The 25,930-nt window shown below is 45.9% G+C and overlaps 1 protein-coding gene and 1 pseudogene across 1 annotated transcript in view; one reads left to right on the forward strand and one right to left on the reverse strand.

Annotated features, from left to right (window-relative positions):
* Nucleotides 1-25,930, reverse strand: part of LOC147733673 (transient receptor potential cation channel subfamily M member 7-like) — a 1,613,265-nt gene that overhangs the window by 1,181,015 nt on the left and 406,320 nt on the right. The window contains exon 3 of the mRNA XM_086958251.1: nt 2,996-3,034. Within this exon, the coding sequence (XP_086814377.1) occupies nt 2,996-3,034 (39 nt within the window). The remainder of the gene's footprint in view (nt 1-2,995; nt 3,035-25,930) is intronic.
* On the forward strand, nt 15,665-16,536 carry LOC147733674 (U3 small nucleolar RNA-associated protein 18 homolog; annotated as a pseudogene).

A 25,930-nucleotide genomic window follows, 5' to 3' on the forward strand; every position in this document is an offset into this window, starting at 1 on the left:
AGAAAGAAATTAATCTTTTTTTTATTTTTTGCCACTGTTAACTACCAATAGTTTGCAACTTACTGCTTTTTACATACGTTTGATACCACATCAGTTTCATGCCATAGTAAAACAGGCTAGCCACCGGACATAAACCACGTGTTTTCTGTGGGCATTAACAAACCATTCAAACGTCCCACTTGTATTTTTGGAAATTAAACATTTCAACCAATGGAAACTACAGATTTTTATCCATGTTGTGGTGCTACAAAGCCATCGCAAAACTTAGGTGACGTGCAAACGTCTCCTCCTTGGGGCTCCATTATTTACTATCCTGTTACTACAACCCTTCACTGTTTTTAAAGGAAGATGATAATACCCATTACATTTTTTTTCTTCGTTACATGTGCCCAGTGGTTAATTTGAGCAGGTGGTCTCACCCTCACTCGTTTTTTGGGAACTGGCATTTATTTTTCCTCATCTCGTATTGACCACGAGCAAGAGAGAGAAACACACCAGCTGGAAAGAAGAATGAAGAGAAAGACAGGAAAACAGGCACAAAAGGAGAAAGCAGAGACAGGCAAGAGTGGAAATTGGTATTTTGCTGCATCTTTTTGTCTCTACATCCAGATTTATAATACAGCAAGTAACATTACACCTACAGCAGTAAGATCTTATGATGGTACCACCATTGGAGTCTTGTACTTTTCTAAACTCGAAGTGTACTTGCCTGTATCACCAATTCATGTCATGGCATGTGTATCCAAATTGCAAACCTGCTTTAAGACCCTTAACGTGGTGCTGTATTTGTAGAAATGCACTGCCTTTTCACATTTTTAAGAAAAAGTTTGGAGTGATATTTGGCGTTGCACTCGCATGCACGGTCTGGTTCCTGGCGCACATAGCCATAGCTGCACGCACAGAGACCCTACACTGCTGTACACAGAGGAAAAAAATTGGAGGGAACATTGGTGTTGACCCCTCACACGTGGAAGCAGACTATACACCGATGAAACTATTCGCAGGCTGTTTTCATTCAACCGTTCCTTCCCTGAATGGCCTTTATTAGGAATCCACATGAGCCCTGTGCGCCCAACTAGGAAAACAAACACCGTCCGATCAGAGATGTATCATATTTGAAACATTAGAATGTATGCATAAATTTGCACTCTCGCACGGCAATTTTGCATTTGCACTGACCACCCAAAGGAAAAGCACATGCAACTGGTGCAAAATCACAGTTTTGAACCTGTCAGTAGGTGCAAATGTGGTTCCAAATTCGATGTGCACTGAAAATCTATGCAAAGTGTCCAATTACATTTCCGATACAGGCGTGAACAATGCAGTGCTTACAATCCCAATATCCACTTGGAAAAAAACATGTACGTGACAGTTTTGTTTAGAGAAAATGGCCGTTTTAAAAATGCATGAAATAAAACTGTCAAAGAGTGAATCTGACTTTTCTAGAAACATGTAGAAGAAAATGTTATCATAAAACGTGATTATTTAAAATATGAAATGTTGTTAGCCTTTCCAGTACATTGGAGCGTCTCAAAACATAAGCACTGACTCAACCAATTCACTAAAACTTGTGAAATAATGTAACAGTTTATGAGGCAGCTCTGCAGCATTCCATATACAAATCTCTCTGCATTCTGATAAAATGCTTCAGGTATGGAGATGCTTTACTAGACAGGAAAAGAGAGAGTGTTTAACTACCGTTCCAATTATGCCCCCACATGCAAACCCTCATTCACTTTTAGTGGTAGGGTATTTATTTTATTTTATTATTCCTCAAAATTTTACGGCACGTAAATTTCCAAATCCGCTTCCCACAAATTGATTAAATTTACATGCAGGCCTGAGCGAAAAAACATCCTGAAACATTCCAACGTATTAGGGCCTGGCACGATACTCAGGGGAATGTATGTGCTTAGGAGAAAATTGTGCTACACCCAGGGCTGGGTGGGTTGAGGATTCTTGGGTCCCTCCAGTCCTAAAACTAGTCCTGTAACTCATATGACACTCCCGTCCTTATGCGTAAGAAGATTAACTTATGTTTTTTAGTCCAAGCATTCAAGACCTCTTGTATATACTTTAGTATATACTTATATGTGTATGTACTTTGTGGGCTCTGGAGAGCAGCCCTAGGACTTGCCTCCTTCCGCTTAGGGACTTTTTTTTCTTTTCAACTGCCTCTATTTATCTGTCTTGATAGAAAACAACTAGTATAGGTCAGTAAATTACCAGAATTGTTTTCTGCGGAGGTACTTTTTTTTTTTTCCGGCAAATACCTCTATTTAACTTTCTTGATAGAAAACGAGCAGCAGAGGTCAGTAAAAATACCAGAATCACTTTAGCATTCTATAGATTCCAGTCCATAGAAATTGTCTTCCACGAGCACCAGTAGACAATATTTTTTTCAAATCTTGTATTTTCAGTTTTATATTAAGAACAGAGCTTTGGACTATACCATTTCCCGCTGAAAGGCAATGATACTCTCCATGTGTTCCCATACCTGGCGTGTCATTAAGTTTGGGGCTTACTTTCCCTCCATGTTAAAGACCAGTACATGTTTCAGCATCCAGATTAATGTGCTGCACAGCTAAATACATATAAGGCCCCAAAGGCGAGACCGATTGCATTGCAAATACTTGTTTAGGACTTGTACCCTGCACTACTAGTACTGCCAAAAACTGGACCATATTGGCAGGGTTTCTGGTGTATATGGTGAATCTGCCTCAAACAGTTTAGCTGTTAAAGCTTTGAGTTCTCACTGCGACGAATATCTTGATATTGAAAAAGTGGTGGCTGGAAAAGGTAACCTGCTTTCCTCGACCTCCACCAATGAGTGTCTACAAGGAACCATCCGCTCCAGTAAACCTCTTGGTCTTAACTTGAGACATCATAAGAGCAACAGGACACACACACGATTTCTCTCCATGATACAAGCATATGGCCCAGTATCTTCACGTTCTTTTTCAGTGTATTATAATTAAAATAAATCCCTTTTTACCTGACAAGTTGCTGACAAATCTGACATCCTGGAAGGCACCTGAAAAATTGAAAATACGGGATATTAACACTTCAAATCACACCGCTTTGAACACAACTGTATAATCTGCACCATTTCTAAGAGGCCCTTGCCTAGTTTTCAGCATTAGTAAAACAATCAATCACAAAGGCAATAGCTCGGATTATTTTTATTAAGTGGAAGGACATCTTCATTGAGTGAGTGCGCGTAGGTGTTCGAACGGATGGATGAGCAAATGTGTGGGTACCTGGCTGGATGAATAAGTTGATGGGTCAATAAATAGGTAAGTGGGTGAATGCATGAGTAGTGTGTGTATGGTTGACTGCGTGGATCATAGGTAGATAAGTGACTTCCATATAACTCTCTCCAGTCAGCCCTAAACAGGGGGCATGTTATAGCCTAAAAAAAAAAAGGAATTCTGAAAAATCAGACAATCAGAGCAATATTACATCGTATCTGACAGAGGTAGCTAAAATAAGCGCTGCAGGCAGAGATTTCTCCTCGCAACGCCTCTCCTTCGTACCCTTGCTTCCGGTCTTCTCTTGTCCTAGAGAGGCAGCCTTTACCACACAGTCTTTACCACGCAGTGCCATTACCACAATACCTGTACCACGAAACCTGGAGCAGGCATTTGCCTTTACCCTGACACTAAATATATTTAAGGTAAATGCGTGTGTTTAAATATATAGAAGTGAGGGTTAAGGGGTGGGTAAAGGTATAGGGTGGTATGGGTGATTTTAGAATTTAGAGTGTAAGGGTATTGGGTGTAAGGATGTAATGGGTAGGACGTAATGGACGGTAATGGGTCATTCTTCCCTTATCACTGGACTCGCAAGACATATCCAAGGTATTTAACCTTTTTACTGTACCGCTGCAGTCAGAATTAGATTTTTAATCTCTACCCTGGAATTAATCAACTAAGGACAAATCACTCCACTTGGTTTCATTCACAACCGATATATCTCTTTCATCAGTATTGGAGTCTGGAACCTACATATTTTGCTTTTGATGTTAAGTTCGTTTTGGCTACACAAACCGTGCACCCTATACATGTATGTAAATAATGAAAGAGAAAGGAAGGTAAACACCATATACAACAACACATTTAAAATCCACTCGGGTGAAGTGTAATATATTCAATACCTCACGTAAATATAATATTAATTGCAACCTTTGACTAAAGGATTTATATTATTCAATTAATTAATAGAAAAAGTTACTACTAGCTACATATCAGCACATGGAATGGCATAATGAATAATCGTTTTGCCAGAGACAAGCCCCTATTAAGCCCTTAATGTAGCACCAAATATATATATGTTGTAGGGCATCATTGGGACACATTTCACTGGAGACCGCGAAAATGGCATTGAATTGCTAGATTGATTTCTGCAAGGTATTAGGCCTCATGATATCTTTTTCTGGGACTAGGAAAGCGTATGTAGCTTTGATCCGACAAGGAATGGGCCGATTTCCCCACTTCTTTCCTTTATCATAGAGGATGTATAAAGATTATAATAGCAGTTGCTCAATTCACCGGCTATGTCATCATCATTAAGTAGCAATCCCGCTGCATAAGTAAGGATTTCATATATAGGTTTCACTATTTGAGATTTGGCTTGTGCAGTGAGAAGTGGACCTGTTTATCCCTAAAATCCAATATAAAACTTTTTGAATTCTAGATTTGATATTCAATTTTGTTTATTGCTACATGCTTAAAGATTTGTATCCTTAGACTCATAATCTCATCCCAGATACCAGTGATGTGTATTAGTTAATAAAAAGGACGTGCTAAACGTGGCTTTAAGGTACATTTATTACACCTGCAATTTTCCACTAAAGCCACTTTATGAAAGACCAACTACCAGTTAGGTCTAAATATTATTCTAACCCCTCCTTTACCATTTGCATTTACTGCACTATCAGTACTTGGTACTAAGAACCCACCCTCTCATACAGCTATCTGTTCTTCCTGGTTATAATAGTTTCTTTGTAAGCATGCAATGCAACATTTGAAGCTATCAATTTCCTGTTAACTGTTCTAAGCTTCTGCCAAGAATTGAAGCTCGACATTCAAGGAGAGAATATTAAATTGCTGCAAGTGATCTTTATCCAGACCTGACTGCATTCCCACCACTTCCTTACAATTCTTAGCCTTTTGCCTACTTTGTTCCCCCACTCTCTGCCTGCTCTCTATCCTCCTCACATCATCCACCAACCCCCTCCTCCTCCCTTTCCTTGAGGGTCTAGCTGGCAAGAGGAACATCCTGACCCTCCCTCATAACGATGGATGCTGATGACTTTATCCTTGAAACATGGCTCCTGCCCTCCTCCATCCTGCAATTCCATAATTATTTTCCTTTGTTGAGCAATCTGTAGTATAGCCTCTGATGTGGAAATCATAAAAATAGCAGATAATTGTCCTTGTTTTATTCCCTTTGAGTTTGGCCAGTACTTGATGTGCATGAGCAATTGGGCAGCCAAGAGTGGTCTTCCATTTCATTTCCCCAGGTCATCAATCAGATTTAGTAAGTAGCAAGGCTATGCTCATGTTGGGGGCCCCAGACTAGTACCATATGGGACTCTAACAATCCAGATATTAGAACATCTGGATCTAGTGTCCAGGTCCTCATATTTTCAAGTACGAACACTAATCTGATTGTCCAATACATAATTCACATGTTTCTCTAGTCAACCAGTTGCCTGTGTGTAAATACTTCCCAAAAAGGCATCCAGCCTATCATCCAGTGCCTCAGCTTTCTTTGATAGAGCTTCCTTCTTTGGGGTTTGTTTAGCCTGGGCTCTTTTTATTCTTCTGATCTCCTTCAGAATTGCCTTAAACATAGATTTAAGGGAGGAGGTAGATATAAATGAAGACTGTGATATCTGAAAGCTTTTAGACTCCCCCATTTCCTCAGAGACCAGATGGGTTTCCATAGTTCTAGGTACTGCACAGTCAATGTCCTAGTCCCATCTCACAGATGGGTCCTGGTCACAAGAAGATTCTTGCTCACGCAGGCTACACTGATTAGAACCGTGAATGTGCACATTTATTGTCAAATTCTCTGCAGAAGCCCTGAGGGAGTACTGTGTATATTCTAGTTGGTCTTGAAAAAGTGACTGGCTCTGGGTGGCCTGATTTTCCTGAACACTAGTAACATATAGACTGGCTCCATCTTTTCTTTCACTGCCTCAGGATAGGCTACTCATGATGGATGTATGACGTTACAACGCATGCTTTTACCACGCATGCCTATACAACGCGGTTTTTACAACGCATGCCTTTACAACGCATAGTGCTTTGGGGTGCTGGATAGTGAATAGTTTAATCTACTATTCCAACTCCAGTCCCCGTGGATATTAGGGAAGGTGTTGGATAGTACATTAAACCTATTCCCTATCCTAGAGCGCCCCCCAGCGCAATGCGTTGTAATGATTTGCGTTGTAAAAGTTGCGTCGTAATGGTAGTGCGTTGTAAAAGTTTTGTTGTAAAGGTTGTTTACCCTCATGATAGGTTAGCCCTTGCTTGGTCCTTATTTTGGCTGTCAGATTGATTATCGATTCACTCCCCTGGTTGAGTGAGGGCTTATTGTTTCCAGGATGTTCTCCCTCAATGCTGACAACAGCATGTGGAGCTCAGTGGGGTTGTCCCTTTGAGCCACCTACATCCTGGTCCTGATCTTCCACCAAGAACCCCTCAATTGATGTAATAGTAGAAGAGTGGTTCAGGTCTGAATGATTCCTCAAACCCCCTACCTCTGGGGGAAGAACTAGAAGGATCTGTTTGCCCCCACCCCAAACCCTTCCTCGAGCAAGATCAATTATTGAAGAATAGCATTTCTTATAAAACTATTTAATGCCACCTTCTTTTCTAGTTTTTGCTACCATCTTGTATTATCTAAAATATAGTAATGAAAGGATACTCTAACTTGCTGATCCCCCTGGGAGACATAAAACAGCATCGTTTTCTTCCTCCCCCTTCTCTCTCCAACTTATTACCCTGAATTTGCTCCTGTGAGCAAAGAAATTCAAAAACGAAAGTCCCCGAAGCAGCAGATACAGACACAAGTACAGACAAAAAGTACCTCTATGGATGCAAAGTATTTTAGTATATTTTCTGGTTGATAGAAAGTCAAAGCTACGGACACATCAAGGGGATCAGAGCTGAAGCTTTCCACAATCAATTGTTTTCCATGCCAAGCGAGGGTGAAGCTGGCAGAGCATGCTTGGCTAGCAACACTGTTCCCCGTTAAGTGGCATTCAATTCCTCCATCGGGAAGAAATGTGTAGCAGTTAAATCCCATTAAAGGCAGCCCTACTAGGCAGCGTGGCAATGGCGCTCAGCAGGTTCACCACCAAGCACTGCAGGAAATAACCATTCCTGCGCACAGGCCTCTGTGAGGGTATCCAGACTCCCACAATAGAGGCTCGCTGTGCTCACTGTTAGAAAGTGCCTTTCCGTGCTCTCCACTGAGGCACACTGGTAGTCCGCAGACCAAAAAGGGGCCTGTGTGTAATTATTCACCCGATCCATCCTTTTCAATCCGGTCAGTGGTAAGTGAAGTCTGCAGGTGCAACGTGGGTGAGCTTCATGGAGCTCAAGCTGGCAGCTACCATCTGACCTTAATCCTGGTCTGCATGTTTCAGTCGCTCCTGCTCCAAATCTTGCAGGAACTCACGGATTAAATCAAGAGGGCTGCCTTAGGAAAATGCACAACCATGGAATCAATCCCAAGTCAAGTATAAATCAGGTTAATAGTAAAAATACTACCTCATTTCTATGGCCACCATTTTAATCAATCGGGCAGAAGCCCTACTGAATCCCTTTTCAATTAAAGCTTTGGCATCGAAAAAGAGTTTGATAGGGTTGAGTGGCTGTTCCTCTGGCAGGCTCTCTATCTATTTGGGGTCACCGATGCGTCTTTCAAATGAGTAGAGGTAATCTACCAGTGTCCAGTAGGGATGGTTTCAATTACAAAGATCTCTTCTAGTATGTTTACAGTCACCACAAGTACCAGGCAGGGATGCCCCTCATCACCTTGCCTATACGCCTTCTATGTGGAGCCCTTCCCAAGAATTCACAGATTTCACATCTGAATAGAACACCAAAGATAGAGGTTACGCTTTTAGTCAATGCGGACAATGTATTGATTGTTATAGCAACGTGGACACTCCACTTTCTGCTATTAAGGAAAGTACATTTAGATACAGCAAAGTATCGGGGTATAAATTAATTCCTGTATAGGAGTAAATCCTACATTTAGGATTACATTATTTCCATTCTGCTCATACAGTGAAAATGTAAATTATTTGGGCATTAGACTAAGTAACTTTTTTTAAAAACTCTTAGGAGGCGGAGGAAATGGTAATTATGAGAAGTGTGAAAGGTGAAAATGGACGGAGGATGGACAAGATGCAAGGAGGAGGTGATCAAGAGGAAAGGAGAATACGGATTAGAGGAGGATGGAGAGAAGGGGGAGATAGGTGATTGGAGAGATGAAGGAGATGAAAAGGGGCAGATGAGGTTGGTAATAACTAAGCAAGGGTTGAGGTGACAGTTAAGGAAGAGAAGCGTAGGCAGTGAATACATGGATGAGGAGACTAGCAAGGAGACAGTGAAGATAATGATATAAAAAATGGATGAGGTGACAATCAAGAAAGTGTGAGGTAACAAAAAAAGCGAGGTGACAGTCAATGCATTTATAGAATGGAAGAGGAGACTTTTAATGAACAAATGAGGTTACAATCAAGGAAGAAGGAGATAACAAGGAAGAAGTAGATAACAAGAAAGAGTGAGGTAACACAACTGAGCAAGGAGACAGTCATAAAAAGGAAGAGGAGAAAGTCATCAAAGGGATGAGGAGAAAGAGGAAAGGATGAGGGGCAATAAAGAAAGAGGTAACAAGAAGGAAGTGAAGAGATAGTTAAGGAAGGAATGACGAGAAAGTGAAGTGAGTTAAAGCGGGGGATATGAACACAGTCAAGGATGGGAAGGGGAAAGAATCAAGAAAGAGTGAGGCAACAATCAAGACCGGAGTGAAGAGACAGAAGAAATGAGGGTACAAAGAAACCATCAGGAAAGGAAAAGGTATGAAGAAAGGAGTGCAAAAGCATTTTAGGAAGAGGTAAGGTGCCGATCAGGAAGTATTGAGGAGATAGTCCAGGAAGGCATGAGGAGACAGCAAACAAATGTATGACAAGACAATCAAGGTAAAGGCAAAGGGCAGCTAACAGATGGATGGGAAGATAATCAAGGAGTGGATGCGCGGTCATTCAAGAAAGGGTCAGGTAACAATCAAGAAACAACTGAAGAAACAGCAGAAGAATCCCAAGAGGAGTAGATAGTTTAGAAAGGGATGAGGTAACAACGAGGAAAGGAGTTACAAAAGTATGAGGTGATTATTTTAGAAGAATTGAAGTGCCAGACCAGATGATATCTTGACGAAGTGCCAGAACAAGTAGAAGTCGTCACTCTTTTTTCTGGAACAATTCCAATTTATTGCTTCATTAGAAGATGTATTTGGTACTTGACTCTTGTATGCGTTCAGAGTCATGTACAGCAAGCATAGATCATAGTACCACAGGACAAGTAAGATTCAGATAGATCAGCCAACTAGCGTTTCGCCCTCTAGTGCGGCCGTCAGGCCAAGGGGCTTCCTCTGGGTTGAAACATCGAAGTTACAACAACCATACAAAGCATAAGGTCAAAATTGAGACAAAATTACAGACACATGTAGGTATATTTACATCAAACAGCACAGTTAAACAAACTACTCATCACCCAAGAGAGTGTAGTATGAATAGAGAGTGAGGAAAAGATATGAGGGGATATCAGAGGGAAGGAAAAGGGAGCGAGAAGAGGAAACGGAGATCAAAGAATGAGTAGTAACAGTAAGCAGAAGGGTGGGGAGAGAGATGGAGATTAGGAAAGTTACGATACATAGGGGGTGCAGATGGGGACAGGGAGAGCAGAGTAAATATACCAGTTCCATGGAGGTGAGGGAGGAGAGAGAAGAATAGTGGGGGAAGAAAGAGAGGGAATACAATGGGAGAAAAAACCCAATGTTATCCCATATTAACAGAAGTGAGACACTATTGTGAAACAAGCAGTGTAAATCAAGTCCCAAAGAGTTTCATTAATATACATATGTAACGTTGGTATCCAATAATTCGGAATATGAAATACAAAAGTAAAATGAACAGGAGCAGTGAGCATCATATATAGTAGTTATTTAGGTTAAAAAGCGTTCACGTGAGAGAGTAGTAAGCATAAGGCCAAGCCTCTAGTTGTAACAGGTTAGCGTCATATTGTTTGGTCCAGTGAGATAATGGAAAACAAGTGTTTCCGTGATGATCCGTTCGAGATAGGCCATAGTGAAGAGGGGTATATCAGGGGTGATCTAGGCCTGAAAATTAATGGGACCGTGGGGAGCCACTTAATCGTCCAAGGGGCATGGAGGAAGAAAGGCAAATGTATTTGTAGACAGAGATAATCCCATGGTGGGATTATATACCCCAATATACACTGCATTCGTATCCCCCAATATCTGTACTGCATGAATATCCCCAATATATGCACTGCATAAATATCCCCAATATGCACTGCATGAATATCCCACAATCTGCACTGCATGAATATCCCACAATCTGCACTGCATGAATATCCCGATATATATCTGCACTGCATGAATATCCCCCAATATATGCAGTGCATGAATATCCCCAATGTGCACTGCATGAATATCCCCCAATATGCACTGCATGAATATCCCCCAATATGCACTGCATGAATATCTCCCAACATGCACTGCATGAATATTCCCCAACATGCACGGCATGAATATCCCACAATATCTGCACTGCATGAATATCCCCCAATATATGCACTGCGTGAATATCCCCCAACAGGCACTGCATAAATATTCCCCAATATGCACTGCATGAATATCCCACAATCTGCATGAAAACTCCCCAATATCTGCACTGCATGAATATCCCCTAAATATGCACTGCATGAATATCCTCAACATGCACTGCATGAATATCCCACAATATGCACTGCATGAATATCCCCCAATATCAGCAGTGCATGAATATCCTGAATATATGCACTGCATGAATATTCCCCAATATATGCAATGCATGAATATCCCCAATATGCACTGCATGAATATCCCCCAACATGCACTGCATAAATATCCCCCAACATGCACTGCATGAATATTCCCAACATGCACTGCATGAATATTCCACAATATGCACGGCATGAATATCCCCAACATGTACGGCATGAATATCCCCTACATGCACTGCATGAATATCCCCAACATGCACTGCATGAATATTCCCCAACATGCACTGCATGAATATTTCCCAATATGCACTGCATGAATATCCCCCAATATGCACTGCATGACCCCCCCCCCCCCCCCCCCCCCCCCGCCCCCCAATATATGCATCAGCCGGCAGGGGGCTCGTACAGCCTGTTGTGTCAGGAATGCATCTACCAACAAAGCATATGCTCGTAAGTAACCAATAGCTATATATCCTATATATGCTTAAAAGTAATGTACTTTAGTAAAACAATAACGCGGGTTTGCTCAACACAGCTAAACTAATAGCACGACCTCCGTGGTTGAACATCTAATAAACTGGATTTGAGCTAAGAAAGAGGCTCCAGAAACTCTCGTCCCTTCGCGTACAGCCGAGAGTAACCACTGGTGCCTGTGAAAAGTTTCTAGAATATTCTGCGGTATGATCGATTATCTGTTGACGGACGCAATATTTGAAACGAGGCTTTAATTTCAAGGTTGTGTCAAATGTACACAAATAACTGCGAGAAAGATTCTATGGCCAGTGACGTGGCAAGGGTGTCATTGGTCCCAGATGCTCCGTCTGAATAGAATATGATGGACACATTTAGGGTGCCAGTGACTCCACACGTACTGATCACACGTCACATTCCACTCCGTGGGGGCAGAGGCGGTGGAGACATTTCTGTCCATTCAGAGCCACACTGTTGGGTCCGGTGCCGCAGGAGATGGGCGGGTGAACAATGACCTCCCCTTGCTCCCCCTCAGCTGATATAAACACACAGTGATAAGCAGAAGTGCCCCTCGCATTATTCTCCTATCAGGATCAACCGTGAGAAAAATCCCTGGGGCTTTATTTGCCCTGGGGCTTTCCCTTACTATCATAGTTTCCCCGAAGGAGGAAATCTTCACTGCAATCTAAGCGAACAAACAGACACATTCTTTAGTCCAAGAGATACCGGTTAGTACACGAACCCCAGGGCAGGTCGACGTCACTACCAGGTAGTGTTAACACTGTGTGCAGAGTTCTAGAGATAAACTTGCGTAGGTGGCCTCGCACCGAATGGCAAAAGCAGTTTAAAATAGAGATAAGGAAACAGAAGGTGCCCTCACCATTGTTCGGGTCTCCATAGGTTGCTTACAGCGATTTATTTACTAGGGTACATGTGAATCTCCGAAAGTCAAACCGGAAATTCTCTTAATTTGTAAATGTCATTCAGTAAGTTTCCATCAGTGATTGGCCTCTTCGTACTGTCCTACAAAGGTGGAGGGGAGAAATGAATCCAAAGGTCCCTACTTGCATTCAATATAGAAATACTGGGCTATACTCTCAAGATAACTTTAACTGTACAGTAATTGCAAATATATAGCTCTTACTACCCCTGACGAGGAGTCGAAGCGCTTTTAGCGGCGAGTAGCAGGCTACTCCGGAACTGAACCCATAAAGGATTAGTGGTGAATTAGTGTAGTGAAATATAAAAGTAATTTGAGTGGTGGGCATGTTAGTCTGTTATTTGGATTGAGCAGGATAGTGGAGGGATAGAAGGGGAAAAAGGTTTGCATTTATATAGCTCCTGCTACCCCTTATGAGGTTTGAAACCTTTTTCAGTGAGTAGCACGCTACTCCGGAACCTAAACAGGATTAGTGGGAATTAGTATAGGGAAATATGCAATTAATTTGAGTGTTAAATGTGCAAGTCTGTTATTTGGATTGAAAAGGAACAGGGAAGGGATAAAAGAGGAAAGGGATAAAAAAGGCAAGGGTCTAGAAGGGATTTTTTGGCGTTTATGGCCGTAGAAGGGGGTTTCAGGTGAGTAAAGGGGAGGTGAAGGGGAGTTAGTATAGGGAAATATGAAGTTAATTTGAGTGGCGGACAGGTTAGTCTTCTTTGGATTGAAAAGGAATAGTCAAGGGATAAAGAGGGCAGGGTTTTTTGGGGGGGGGGGGTTCATAGCAGCAGGAGGGGGTTTGGTCTTAGTAAACGGGAGGTGGAGGGGAAAGAGTCAGAGGGAAGGGTTTAGAAAGGCTAGCTTGGGGGATCTGAATGGTAAAAATGTATGAGATGATGCAAGGAGGGGTAGAAGAGGGAAGAGTCTAGAAGGGGTTATTTTGGGGATCATAGTAGTGGGTATGGGGTTTGGGATGATTGAGAGTGCAGGTAGAGGATATATTAATAGATATTTAGGTTTGAAAAAAATAGGGTAGTGCATTGATATGCGGAATTAGAAGAAAAGTAATAAATGTACACATACATAAGTACATGGAAGGTATATATGTGCATAAGGAAGGTAATATATGTAGATTAAAGATACATTTTATAAACTCCGGCTTTCAAGTGTTGTTTTACTTTAATATAATGGATTTGTTTTTATTTTTGTAGTTCAAAAGTGAAGCAATTGTAGATAAATAGTTATGATAAAGGATTTACTTATTTATGCTGTCACTTCTATACATGTTAAAAAAAAATAGAATAATGCAGCTATAAGTAATATGTACCTATGTTAAGCAAAACTAACGAATAGCTATATTTTAAAAAACGATTCTACAAGTTTATACAAAGCAATATACATATGTAGGTACATATCTATGGTCCAAATAAATGCTTATATACAGCGGGAAATGCTGTATATTTATGTTTGCATATGGTGGTTATGTGAAGAAAAGCCAATTCTTGAGTAGTTTTCTGAAGATACGGTGGTTATCCGTGGATCTTATGTTCAGGGGTTCCATAGTTTGGCTGTTTGAACAGAGAAGGATGTGCCGCCCATGTTATTTTTTCTTGTATGTTGGGATTTTGAGGCGAGGTGCCACTCTAGAGCTCAGGTTCCTTTGTTGAATGTATTTGGTGATTTTATTCCTGATGAAGAGCGGTCCTGTTCCATGTGTCGCTTTGTGGGTGATACAAAGCAGCTTGAACGTGGATCTTTTGGCAACCGGAAACCAATGCAGGGCCTTCAAGGCAGGAGAGATGTGGGTTTGCAGCTTTCTATGAAACAGTAGTCTGGCAGCAGAGTTATGATTCCTTCGTAGTCTTTTCATAATTGTTAAAGGTGATCCGTGGTAGAGGTTACTAGCGTAATAGAGTGTGGACAGAACAAGAGAGATGGTAGCCTGGACCTTGTGTGAAAATCCAGAGTGTGGGAAAATTAGTTGCAGAGTTTTTATAGTAACAAAGGCTGATCTTGCTAGTTTATCCGCTTTGCTACTTTCATTTACTTGCGTTTCATTCTTTAGTTTGTATGGACTTTCGTTCCTTTTCTAGTGTTTGTCCTTCCCCTGGAGCAAGACCTGACTGTGTTTTTCCACTGCTTACTTTTCAGGCACTACTTTTCTCTTTTAGGTTGAGCATCCCATGAGATGCAGGTGTTTTCCAGATGTTTCCCTCATGTACTTCTTTTCGTGTTGCTCTCTTTCACTTATGTGCTTCTCCTCGTCTACTAAGTGTTACACGTACCGTCATGTGCTTCTTCCACTTTGCAATCATGTTTGTGAGCTCTCTCTTCCTTCACTCTCCACGTTGAACTCTCTCACCTATCTCATGTACATTTCCCCTTGCATTCTGTGTTGCTTTTCCCGGGCATCCTCTGTGTTTCTTCACCCACCGGCACCCTCCATGTCACTCCCAGACACGTGCCCTCCTGGCTCTGCCTACCCAAACCCTACGAATTTCTTCGTCCACCCACTTTGGTAAACAAATCTTTTTCTTTTCTATATTTTTTTAAAAAATTATTCACCTGTCCATGCTTTGCCTTCATTTTGAATAGGCATGCATGTATGCAGCAACATAGCAATATATTTTTGTGGGAGGGGGGGTGTGGCCCGTTTCAGCTACGTCCACAGTATCAGCATCGCTAAAACCCATTGGCGAAGCAAATGGGTACGAAATGCAAGACCTATTGGCTTTGCCTGTGCTGTTTTTTCATAATCACTGCAATTCCTCACATTCATTGTAGACCTTTGTAGGTCTCGGCTAGCGTAGGCTGCGCACATGCACAGTCTCACTGGCAAGATTTAATGACTTTGAGTAGGGAGGTTAAGCCCCGCCCCTCTTCTCCATTGCCTGGCCTCCTAAACGGTGGCCAGCCATTGGAGAAGAGGTCCCAGTGACGTTCTTCTTTGGATTTAAGCCCAGTACTTTTCGGATTGGGGGACAGGGCGTGTTTTTGACTTTCTTACTACATTCTCAAAAACACGCCCCACAGTCTGAAAAGGATGGGGCTTATTTTTTTTTTCAGCCTATTGGCTGGGTAGATCCTTGCGTTCGCCGTCATCACGGAATTAACATCATCAGACGGCGCATCATTACTTCAAGTCGCACACACGTGTGTCAGTCTGAAAATGGGCGACACCAGAGGCGTTAAGAAGCGTAATAGTTGCCCGGCTGAATCCGAGGAGCTTGGGGATGGTCCTCAGAAACTTCGCCGGGGAAAAATCAGATGGGATCCCAGCCCCCTCGGTGCCGCCGAGCGCTGCTTGGAGCAGGCTGTTTGGAGCGAGGATGAGGGCCCGGGAAGCGACGAGTCTGGCGCATTGGAGGCCGCTCCAAAACCGCCTATGCACCGCTTTCCACAGAGCCATGGGTGGCAACCCGGCCTCGGCCGAGCGCGGCCCAGCCTAGGACCCGGAGGAGGACAGCTTGGAACAGGGCACTGGAAAGCTGCTCCGGGCTTCCCACACCCTGCCACCCGGCACACTGCACATCAAAAGGTGTCCGCCCGCTAACCATGCGCGACCCTCCGAGGCGCGGCTCAGCAGCGTGTGCTTCCACCCAACGGCGGCTGTGCTGCTGGCGGCCGGCCTGGACCGCAGTATTGGGCTCTTCCAGGTGGATGGAGGCGCCGGCCTCCTGATCCAGAGCTTGCACTTGGAGGGATTTCCCGTGCACCGGGCGCGGTTCATCCCAGACGGGCGGCAAGTACGACATGACGGGTGGCGGGCTAGGCTCCGTCCAGCCCTGCGGCCTGTCTGGCTGGTTGTGGGCCTTCGAGATCTCCCTGGACGGAACCCTGCTGTTGCTGCACGGGGTCTCCGGCTACCTGCACCTATTGTCCATGTGCACCAAGGAGCTCGTAGGCAGCGTGAAAGTTAACGGCAGAGCTGCAGGCGCTATATTCACCACTGACAGTGCCCAGATCTACAGCAGCAATAACGAGGGTGGCATGTATGTGTGGGATGTTTGCACCCGCCGCCGTCCAGGAGGCCGCGTCTAACATGTAAGTCTGCCTTTTCCCCTCCCCACTACCCCACCTCCCCACTGCTCTCGGTACTGAAGCGGCCTGTGTCTGTGTAGGGGAGCTCCGTCAGTGCACATCAGCCCTGTGCTCACCACTGCACACAGCTCCGTCAGTGTACCTCAGCCTTGACCAGTGCTCACCACTGCACACAGCTCCGTCAGTGCAGATCTACCCCGACCACCAGCATCATGTGCTCACCACTGTACACAGCTCTGTCAGTTCACCTCAGTCCTGTCCTATGCTCACAACTACACACAGCTCTCAGTGCACCTCAGCCCTGACCACCAGCATCAAGTGCTCACCACTGCACACAGCTGTGTCAGTGCACATCTACCCTGACCACCAGCATCCTATGGCCCAGAGCGATGGTACTCGAGATACAAAAAGAAGACTGGTTTGTTCCTAACAGGAGAAGAAGGTGGTCAATAAGGTGTAAGGGGCAGTGCTCAATGGAGAACTAACCCTGGGTATCCATTGTGTTAGATATAGTGGCCTCACTCACCCTTGCGAGTGTCATGCTTCATCATAGGCAATGCTCCCCGTTGGGCAGGCAGTGCAATGCCCAACGGGCACACCTCGAGACAGTACTAAGGTGTGAAAGGTTTGACCAAACCTTTCACACCTTAGTACTGTCTCATATATGGAAACCTAAGTTCCAGCGAGAACAGACTAATCTTTGTTTTACTTGCGGCAGGGGACCACCAGAATAAAATTGTTTTCCGGTACCCCGTGCCTCATTTTATCCTCACTCACACCGTCTACTCTGTTCTGGCCCCTCACCCTCACTTCACCCATAGGCAGTTGGATAAAAAGATCTCCAATTAAGAGCCCCGCTTCGAGGTGTGCCCGTTGGGCATTGCACCGCCTGCCCAACAAGGAGCATTGCCTATGATGAAGCATGACACTCGCAAGGGTGTGTGAGGCCCCTATATCCAACACAATGGATACCCAGGGTTAGTTCTCCTTTGAGCACTGCCCCTTACACCTTAGTGACCACCTTCTTCTCCTGTTAGGAACAAACCAGCCTTCTTTTTGTTGTCCGCATTTTCCAGGGCTTCGACTGCGCGTTGGACCTTCCACTCACCTTCTTGAGTGGTAATCTCAGCCCTTAGGATCATAACCGATCCCCCTCCTTTTTGTTATAACTCAAGATGCAAACCCCGGAAGGATGTGGGCTGGCAGTTGGTCACGCATGGATCCTGAAGTGTGACAAGCTGTGTCAGCAGCGAGCGCCAAACCGCAGCGCCCTCACGGTGGGCAGGTACAAGCAGCTAGGGTGGCTCGGGACTGGGTCCTTCCCTGGCATGGCCTAGGGCGCAGGGCCACTCCCTCCACATGGGAGGTATAAGGGCCGGGCACACAGGGCTCCGGGGGGGAAGAGTGCGGGTGTCTAAGCACTGCCATGTGGACTCTCGCCGTGTGCTGTTTGGGGCTCCTGATTCACGTGTGTGTGGCTCTGTGTGTGTGGCTGTGTGTGTGTGGCTGTGTGTGTGTGTGTGTGTGGCTGTGTGTGTGTGGCTCTGTGTGTGCAGCTCTGTGTGTGTGTGTGTGTGTGGCTCTGTGTGTGTGTGTGTGTGGGTGCAAATGCAATAGGTCTGGCATTTGCGAGAGATTAAGCTATTGGCATTGTAAATGACAATGCCATTTATTTATCTGTTTTCAAAACCAACACATAAATAAAAATGTTGTCATTTACAATGCCAATAGCTCTAACCTTTGCAAAGGCGAGACCGTTGCATTGTAAATGCTTGTTTTAAGCTCTTAGGCAATAACTGACAAACACCCTCACATGTAGAAAGTTAAGTCATTTTAAAGTGCAATGGTTATAGCTGCCAAGGACCGCCTCCCACAATGATGTTCCACGGGGCTCCAGATATAGATCAGATGTTTTAACAAGCACTGGTAAAGCAACCAGGTCTGGTTGTGCCGCAGTGGCAAGCTTGCAAGAATTTATTTTTTTTAGATCCAATTATTTACTTTAGCAAATATATGCATTATGCAGAAAACTGCAAACATAACAAAAATTATGAAAGTTAAGGCGCGGCAGAGCAGCCCAAGTACATCCGCCCTGACACGAAAGTGTACTCCTTCTCAGGTAGCTGTGCCCTGTGATAAGGCAAAGTGCCAACACTAACAAGGTGAGGACCCCCATGGATAAGTGGGCTGGCCCATTGCCTCTGGGAGTAAGTTTGAGTTGGCAGAAGTAAAACGTGAACGACAATTTGGGAGCAACGTATAAAGAGGGCTTACCAGTCTCCTGTGCTGACACATATATGTATTTTGTTTTAATCATGAATTTTGGTGAAAAACATGAGGCTGACAAGAAAGCTAATTTAGCCTCTGGCAAGCCTAGAAAGGGATGTAGCTTAACTGAAATAAATCGATGTGCTTCACAGTTTTCAAGTGTCTGCTCCTTTGGTGCAATTAATAGATGTGGCCAGTTTTTAGGTCTCGCGACCTATCGATGCGCGCAAGCGCATCGAGCAGAGCAAGACTTCATGTCGGCAAAACACAAGTCAAACCAAGGGCTTTCAGCCCCGCGGTTTTCTTGCAGTTCACGTGAATCACGTGAGCAAACATGCACGCGCATCGCATGCAAGCCCAGGCTCTCCCGCCCCCATCCGGCATAAGGCACTCCTCCCACACCTCACGGACATCTGTTCAGCACGCGCATCGCATGCAAGCCCAGCCTCTCGCATTCCCAGGCTCTCCCGCCCCCATCCGGCATCAGGCACTCCTCCCACACCTCACGGACATCTGTTCCTTTCTCCTCCCCCTCCCCAGCCAGCTTCCCCCAGGCCCCTGCTGCTTCACACCCTCATTGCCGCTCGGCCCCCTCCCATGCCCGCCGTGTCGCATTTCTCCTCCCCCCTCCCCTTCTCTGCCTTGCCTTCCCTCCGTCTTGAATGAAACTACCACTCTCGCCCGGAGGCAGGCTCGGCAGCCATACATTCCTGACATCCACTGTCTGGGCACCAACCGAGCATGTGGAGCAAGGGCTCGCCATCTAAAACTCAATTTATGTGCTTATTATTTTCCCAGCTGCCTCCACAATTCTTTATAATTATTAGCATCTTTCCGCGTGCAAATGTTGCCAGGGAGATTTCGAGTGAAAATGATTTCCAAAATGCTACATTTCCTGCCGCTCGACCCCCTCCCATGCCCGCCGTGTTGCATTTCTCCTCCCCCCTCCCCTTCTCTGCCTTGCCTTCCCTCCGTCTTGAATGAAACTAGCACTCTCGCCCGGAGCCAGGCTCGGCAGCCATACATTCCTGACATCCACTGTCTGGGCACCAACCGAGCATGTGGAGCGAGGGCTCGCCATCTACAACGCAATTTATGTGCTTATTAATTTCCCAGCTGCCTCCACAATTCTTTATAATTATTAGCATCTTCCCGCGTGAAAATGTTGCCAGGGAGATTTTCCTTTCGTATTTGTTGAAAAAAAAAATGCTTTTCGAGTGAAAATGTTTTCCAAAATGCTAGATTTCACCGCTCGGTTGCTGTAACCCCAATAAACGAAACCCTTTTTTTTTTAGAATAGTGACCCCTGCAGGCAAATAAACTGTGCACTACAAAGATGCAGAAGCACTGCACGTTTAAACGAAAAGTACCAGTCATTTTCTGTTTTGTGATGCGCTGTAAAATACACCGGTTTCCAAACAGAGGTGAGGCGGTGGCTAGGGCACGAGTTGACATTCCGGAGTGTCGTTTTTACAGCATTGATTTACATAGACCTCGGATGACAGAAGATTAGACCACTCACATGCAAAGTGAGGGAAATCGATTTTGAACGTTTGATCTATTCATGTCCCCCTCGTTTATTATCCATCAAGGTGCATAAATAATTCGAAGAGGAGGACGCCAACAAGCATAAATTCATTTACTAATGGACAGTGCACACACCTCTTAACATGTCAGCATTTTATCCCATAACAGGGGGTAATTAAAGTACACTAACATCCTTGGATACATAATGATCATGAAGAGCAAGATTAACAACATCACTTTCTTTGTATTCCCGCCTAACTGAAATATAGCGCTTCACAGAATTCTGCTGGTCTTCTAGGCCCTCTCCTCCCGATCGTCCGCTTGTCTTTATTTGTTTTGTTTCTGGCGTGGATCGCGTTCCTGGAGGTCACCTGATCTAATTAGTGTGTCCGTCTCAGTGAAGCACCTTCACATGCCTCGCGCCACTCATAGGTACAGGCAGGCCTTTGGACACGGCGCCCAATTAGGCAATCCAGGTGAGAGGCCTCTATTCCCATCCAAACGCAACTCCAACTGATAGGCCTTGCATGACTCACAAATGTAGCGCTACTCCACTCGAGAGGCTGTGCATTACTTCCCATCGGAGCGCTACTCCAGCTGAGAGGCCTTGCACCACACCCAAATGCAGCGCTACTCCACTCGAGAGGCCGTGCATCACTCCCATTGCAGCAGGGCTCCAGCTGAGAGGCTCTGCACCACTCCCAAATGCAGCGCTACTCCACTCGAGAGGCCGTGCATCACTCCCATTGCAGCAGGGCTCCAGCTGAGAGGCTCTGCACCACTCCCAAATGCAGCGCTACTCCACTCGAAAGGCCATGCATCTATTCCCATTACAGCGCTACTCCAGCTGAGAGGCCTTACACCACACCCAAATGCAGTACTGCTTCATGCTGAGAGGCCCTGAGAGGCCCTGCACCACTTCCCTTTCCAGGTCGTCCTCCTGCAGAAAAGCTCTGCACTGCTTCCCGACCAGCTGAGAGGACGTGCACACTTCCATTCCGGGTTTATCCCCAGCTGAGAGGCCCTGCTTTACTTCTCATTCGAGCTCTATGGTCAGCCAAGAGGCCCTGAAATACTTCGACTCCAGCTGTACCTCACTGACAAACCATGCATAACTACATTGCAATTTCCCTCTCAGCCAAGAGGCCCGCATCGCTAACGAATCATCTTCCTCCAGCTGAGAGGCCCTGCACCACTTCCGCTCCATTTTCTATTGTCAACTGAGGTCAATCCATCATTTCTTTTCCGTCTCTGCATGTAGCCGAGAGGCCTCACATCCTTTGTATTCCTGTTTTATCCCAGAGCTCACCCTGCCGCTAACCCACTCCGTTCTTTCTCTGAAGTCACTCCCTTCCTTCACCTCCACTTTCTTCCCTACCCATTCCGCTCTTTCTCACCCTTCGAGGACAGACCCTCTTTTTATGCCTCTTTCTTAGCCTAGCTTGGTTTCTCTTCCCTCGACCTCCCTTGTCAGATTCCCATACACACTCACATAATTTTTTTGGTGCATTCAAGTGTTGTGCATCAATGCATCAAAGTCTATTTTTGGAGGGGGGTTAGGGGGGCGTAGCTATGCAGCGTGCATCGTGGCTAAAAACAATTGGCAAGGCCATTAAGTACAAAAAGTGAGAACTATTGGCTTTGCCAATGTTTGTTCCCTCAAGGTATTTTGCTATGGGGTGCCTCATTTTGGAGCACGTTATCCTTGTAAAAAGACCCAGAAGTTTACTCTTTAGTGGGGGTACTATGCATGCAGGGAGACTGTACTTCGTAGACAACAGGGAATATTTCAGTGATGCTGGCTTGGTGAAATGTGTAGGAATTTAGTTTGTGCTCAAAACTGTTTTTAATTTGCATTTACTCAGGCAGTAATTCCCAGCTTACATCGTAACTGTAACTGTAACTGTCTATAAGAAATGTCATGCAAGGTGCAACAGCATACAAAACAAGCACTGGCGTTGCCAATAGGTCTCGCAGTAGGAAAGTTGGAGCTATTACAATTGCAAATAACAATGCCTTTTATTTTTGTTTTCATTTTAAAAACATAAAGGGCTTAGTCATTTACAAAACCAATAGTTCCTAATGCGAGACCTATTGGCAACGCCAGTGCTTGTTGAATTTACATTTTAAATGTAAACTTTAATTACTGTCGCAAACATGCGTCTTTTCTAACAATGCTTGTCTGAGAGTCTTGTATTTCTATATACTCTTACTCTGAACCAAGCATTTGTGGAAAAATACCCCAAGTCAGGTAACTCCAGTGGGGCCCTGACTGTAGGCCCCCTTCGCCAGTGCTTAATTTGAGCCGGTGGTTTCCAGTGCTTGGCACAAGCGCTTAATTGTCAGACCCGGCGCTTGTGACAGCCTGCCACAAGGTGGCGCTGTCTGACTAATCTAGAGACTAACCCAACAGCTAATTAATAATGCAATATACTTTTAAAATTACTATTACCTGCCGCCCAAGCCATTATTATAGCAATGAGGGGCTGAAATAGTACGAATTGTTACACTTGTAGGAGAGTGATGGTTAGTAGTTGTGTTGTGACTATCATTGCAGCCTGGCAGGGGCAAGGAGAGGTGCAAGAAGCAGCCTCCTGACAAGAGGCCTGGCACGAACATTTTCATTTTTTTTCTTCTTTTTTACAATTAAGCACTGCCCCTTTCTTACCCGTAAATCCAATAGCAAGATGGAGAACTAGTAATCGGACATGAGGGCTAGTCCTTAGTTATTGACATGCTCATGTTTTAGGCAGTGGCAGTCTACATCTGTTGTACACTGCATGGGAAAAAAGGGGGCATTCCTCACGAAGTGGATCAGCAACTGCGCGGACGAACTCGCCCCACTGAGGACCCCGCCTAGCAGACCCGGCAGCAAGAAGGCCCCATGGTTCACCGTCGAACTCAAGAGCTCCAAGAAGAACTGCCGAGCCCTCGAGAAAGTCTGGAAAAGGGAACCGACACCGGACAACAGGACCTCCTTCAAACTTGCCACCCGGAAACACCACCAGCTGATCCGCGCCGCCAAGAAAACAGCTTTCAAGGACCGGTTGGACAACAACGCACACAACTGCAAGGAACTCTTCAACATCGTGAAAGAGCTTTCCAACCCCAGCGCAGGAAACAACGACATCACCCCATCGCAAGACCTCTGCAACTCCCTCGCTTCATACTTCCACAACAAGATCGCGGACATACACAACAGCTTCAACAACCAACCAACGCACACCATGACCGAACAACCACCCCCCACCACCACCCTCCATGCCTGGACCCCGATCAGCACCGAAGACACCATCCGCACGATGAACTCCATCCACTCCGGATCACCGACCGACCCCTGCCCTCACCACGTCTTCAACAAGGCCGACGCTGTCATCGCACCCCACCTGCGAGACATCATCAACACATCCTTCGACACCGCCACCTTCCCCGAGAGCTGGAAGCACGCCGAACTCAGCGCTCTTCTCAAAAAACCCACAGCGGACCCCACCGAACTCAAGAATTACCGCCCCATCTCGCTCCTCCCGTTTCCAGCCAAAGTCATCGAGAAGACCGTCAACAAGCAGATGGCCGCCTTCCTCGAGACGAACGGATCCCTCGACCCCTCACAGTCCGGCTTCCGAGCCAACCACAGCACCGAGACCGCCCTCATCGCCGCCACCGATGACATCCGAGCCCTGATGGACAATGGAGAAACAGCGGCCCTCATCCTCCTAGACCTCTCCGCGGCATTCGACACGGTCTGCCACCGCACCCTAGTACGGCGCCTCAGCAACATCGGCATCCAGGACAAGGCGCTGGAATGGATCGTCTCCTTCCTCGACGGAAGAACACAGAGAGTCCGCCTACCACCGTACAAGTCAGAGGCCTCCGAAGTCATCTGCGGCGTCCCCCAAGGATCATCTCTGAGCCCCACCCTCTTCAACGTCTACATGAGCCCCCTCGCGGCCATCGTACGCAAACACAACCTCAGCATAATCTCCTACGCCGACGACACCCAGCTGATCCTCTCCCTGACCAACGACCCCGCCGCCGCCAGAGCCAACCTGCACGAAGGGATGAAAGAGGTAGCCGAGTGGATGACGACCAGCCGCCTGAAACTGAACTCGGACAAGACGGAGGTCCTCATCCTGGGCTCCTCACCCTCCGCCTGGGACGACTCCTGGTGGCCTCCCGCCCTGGGCACCGCACCCAAACCGACAGACCATGCACGAAACCTGGGCGTCATCCTGGACTCCTCCCTCTCCATGACCAGGCAGGTCAACAACGTCTCCTCGGCGTGCTTCAACATCCTACGCATGCTAAGGAAGATCTTCTGGTGGATCCCCACCGAGACCAGAAAGACCGTCACCCAGGCCCTCGTCACCAGCCGACTGGACTACGGCAACGCCCTCTACGCCGGTACCACCGCCAAGCTCCAGAAGAGACTCCAGCGGATCCAGAACGCCTCAGCCAGACTCATCCTCGACATCCCACGAACCAGTCACATCTCCGAACATCTGAGAGACCTTCACTGGCTCCCCGTCAACAAAAGAATCACCTTCCGCCTCCTCACCCACGCACACAAAGCCCTACACGACCAAGGCCCGAGCTACCTCAACAGCCGAGTCAACTTCTACGCTCCCAAACGCCACCTTCGATCAGCCAACCACGCCCTCGCCGCCGTCCCCCGCATCCGAAGAGTGACTACAGGAGGAAGGTCCTTCTCCTACCTGGCCGCCAAGACCTGGAACTCCCTCCCTCCCGACCTGCGCCTGACCCAAGACCACCTCTCCTTCAGGAAGAAGCTGAAGACCTGGCTGTTCGAGCAGTAGCGGCACCCCTCCCCCCCCCCAGCGCCTTGAGACCCTACGGGTATGTAGCGCGCTTTATAAGTGTCAATGATTGATTGATGGTGAAAGTTCAATTTGCAGTTCATATCCAGGCTTTGTCTGTTTTCTTCAACTTGGATCTTGCCCTGAAGTCCTTTCTCGGTTTATTTTGTCCCATACCCAGGAAATGTTCGGGATGGATCATCTCTGGCCTTGGATTGGTCTCTTCATCATGAACTTTAGTCCATGGCATCCAGGATACAACCCCTCCAACCCTAACCTGCATCCTGGAAGAGACAGGAGGCCCTGGTGTGATCTTCAGCTTCTGGATGCCGAGGTTACGGGTCAAGGAACCCGCTTCATTCCGAGAGAATCCAGACCACGATCGGTGCCAGCGCTTGGACCCATCAATGGCAGTTCCTCTTCCGCTCTCAAGTTCTCCAATGGACTGACAGTTCAGCCCACGCACACCAGTCTGCCGGGGCATAACGAAGGGCTGTTACTGTGCACCTGGACAGTGCTCGCTGTACAGGAGGGGGATGGCTGAATGGGCTTTGCCTAGATTGGAACCTTTGGCCTGCAGCTTATTTTTGTTGTGGTTGTTGTGTACAGGGGAGGAATTATTCAGGATTACAGTTTCATGTATATAGTGACATTTTGTCACAGAAGGGAAACTATAGGTTTTGACTGCCCCTACTACACACATACTATCACATACTATCAATCTACCCAACTATCTTTGGCCTTTTGTGTAAAAGTTAGATTACCACACGAAAAAGGTGAACAAA

Source organism: Lissotriton vulgaris, chromosome 2_1, assembly GCF_964263255.1.
Source record: "Lissotriton vulgaris chromosome 2_1, aLisVul1.2, whole genome shotgun sequence".
Lineage (NCBI taxonomy): Eukaryota > Metazoa > Chordata > Amphibia > Caudata > Salamandridae > Lissotriton > Lissotriton vulgaris.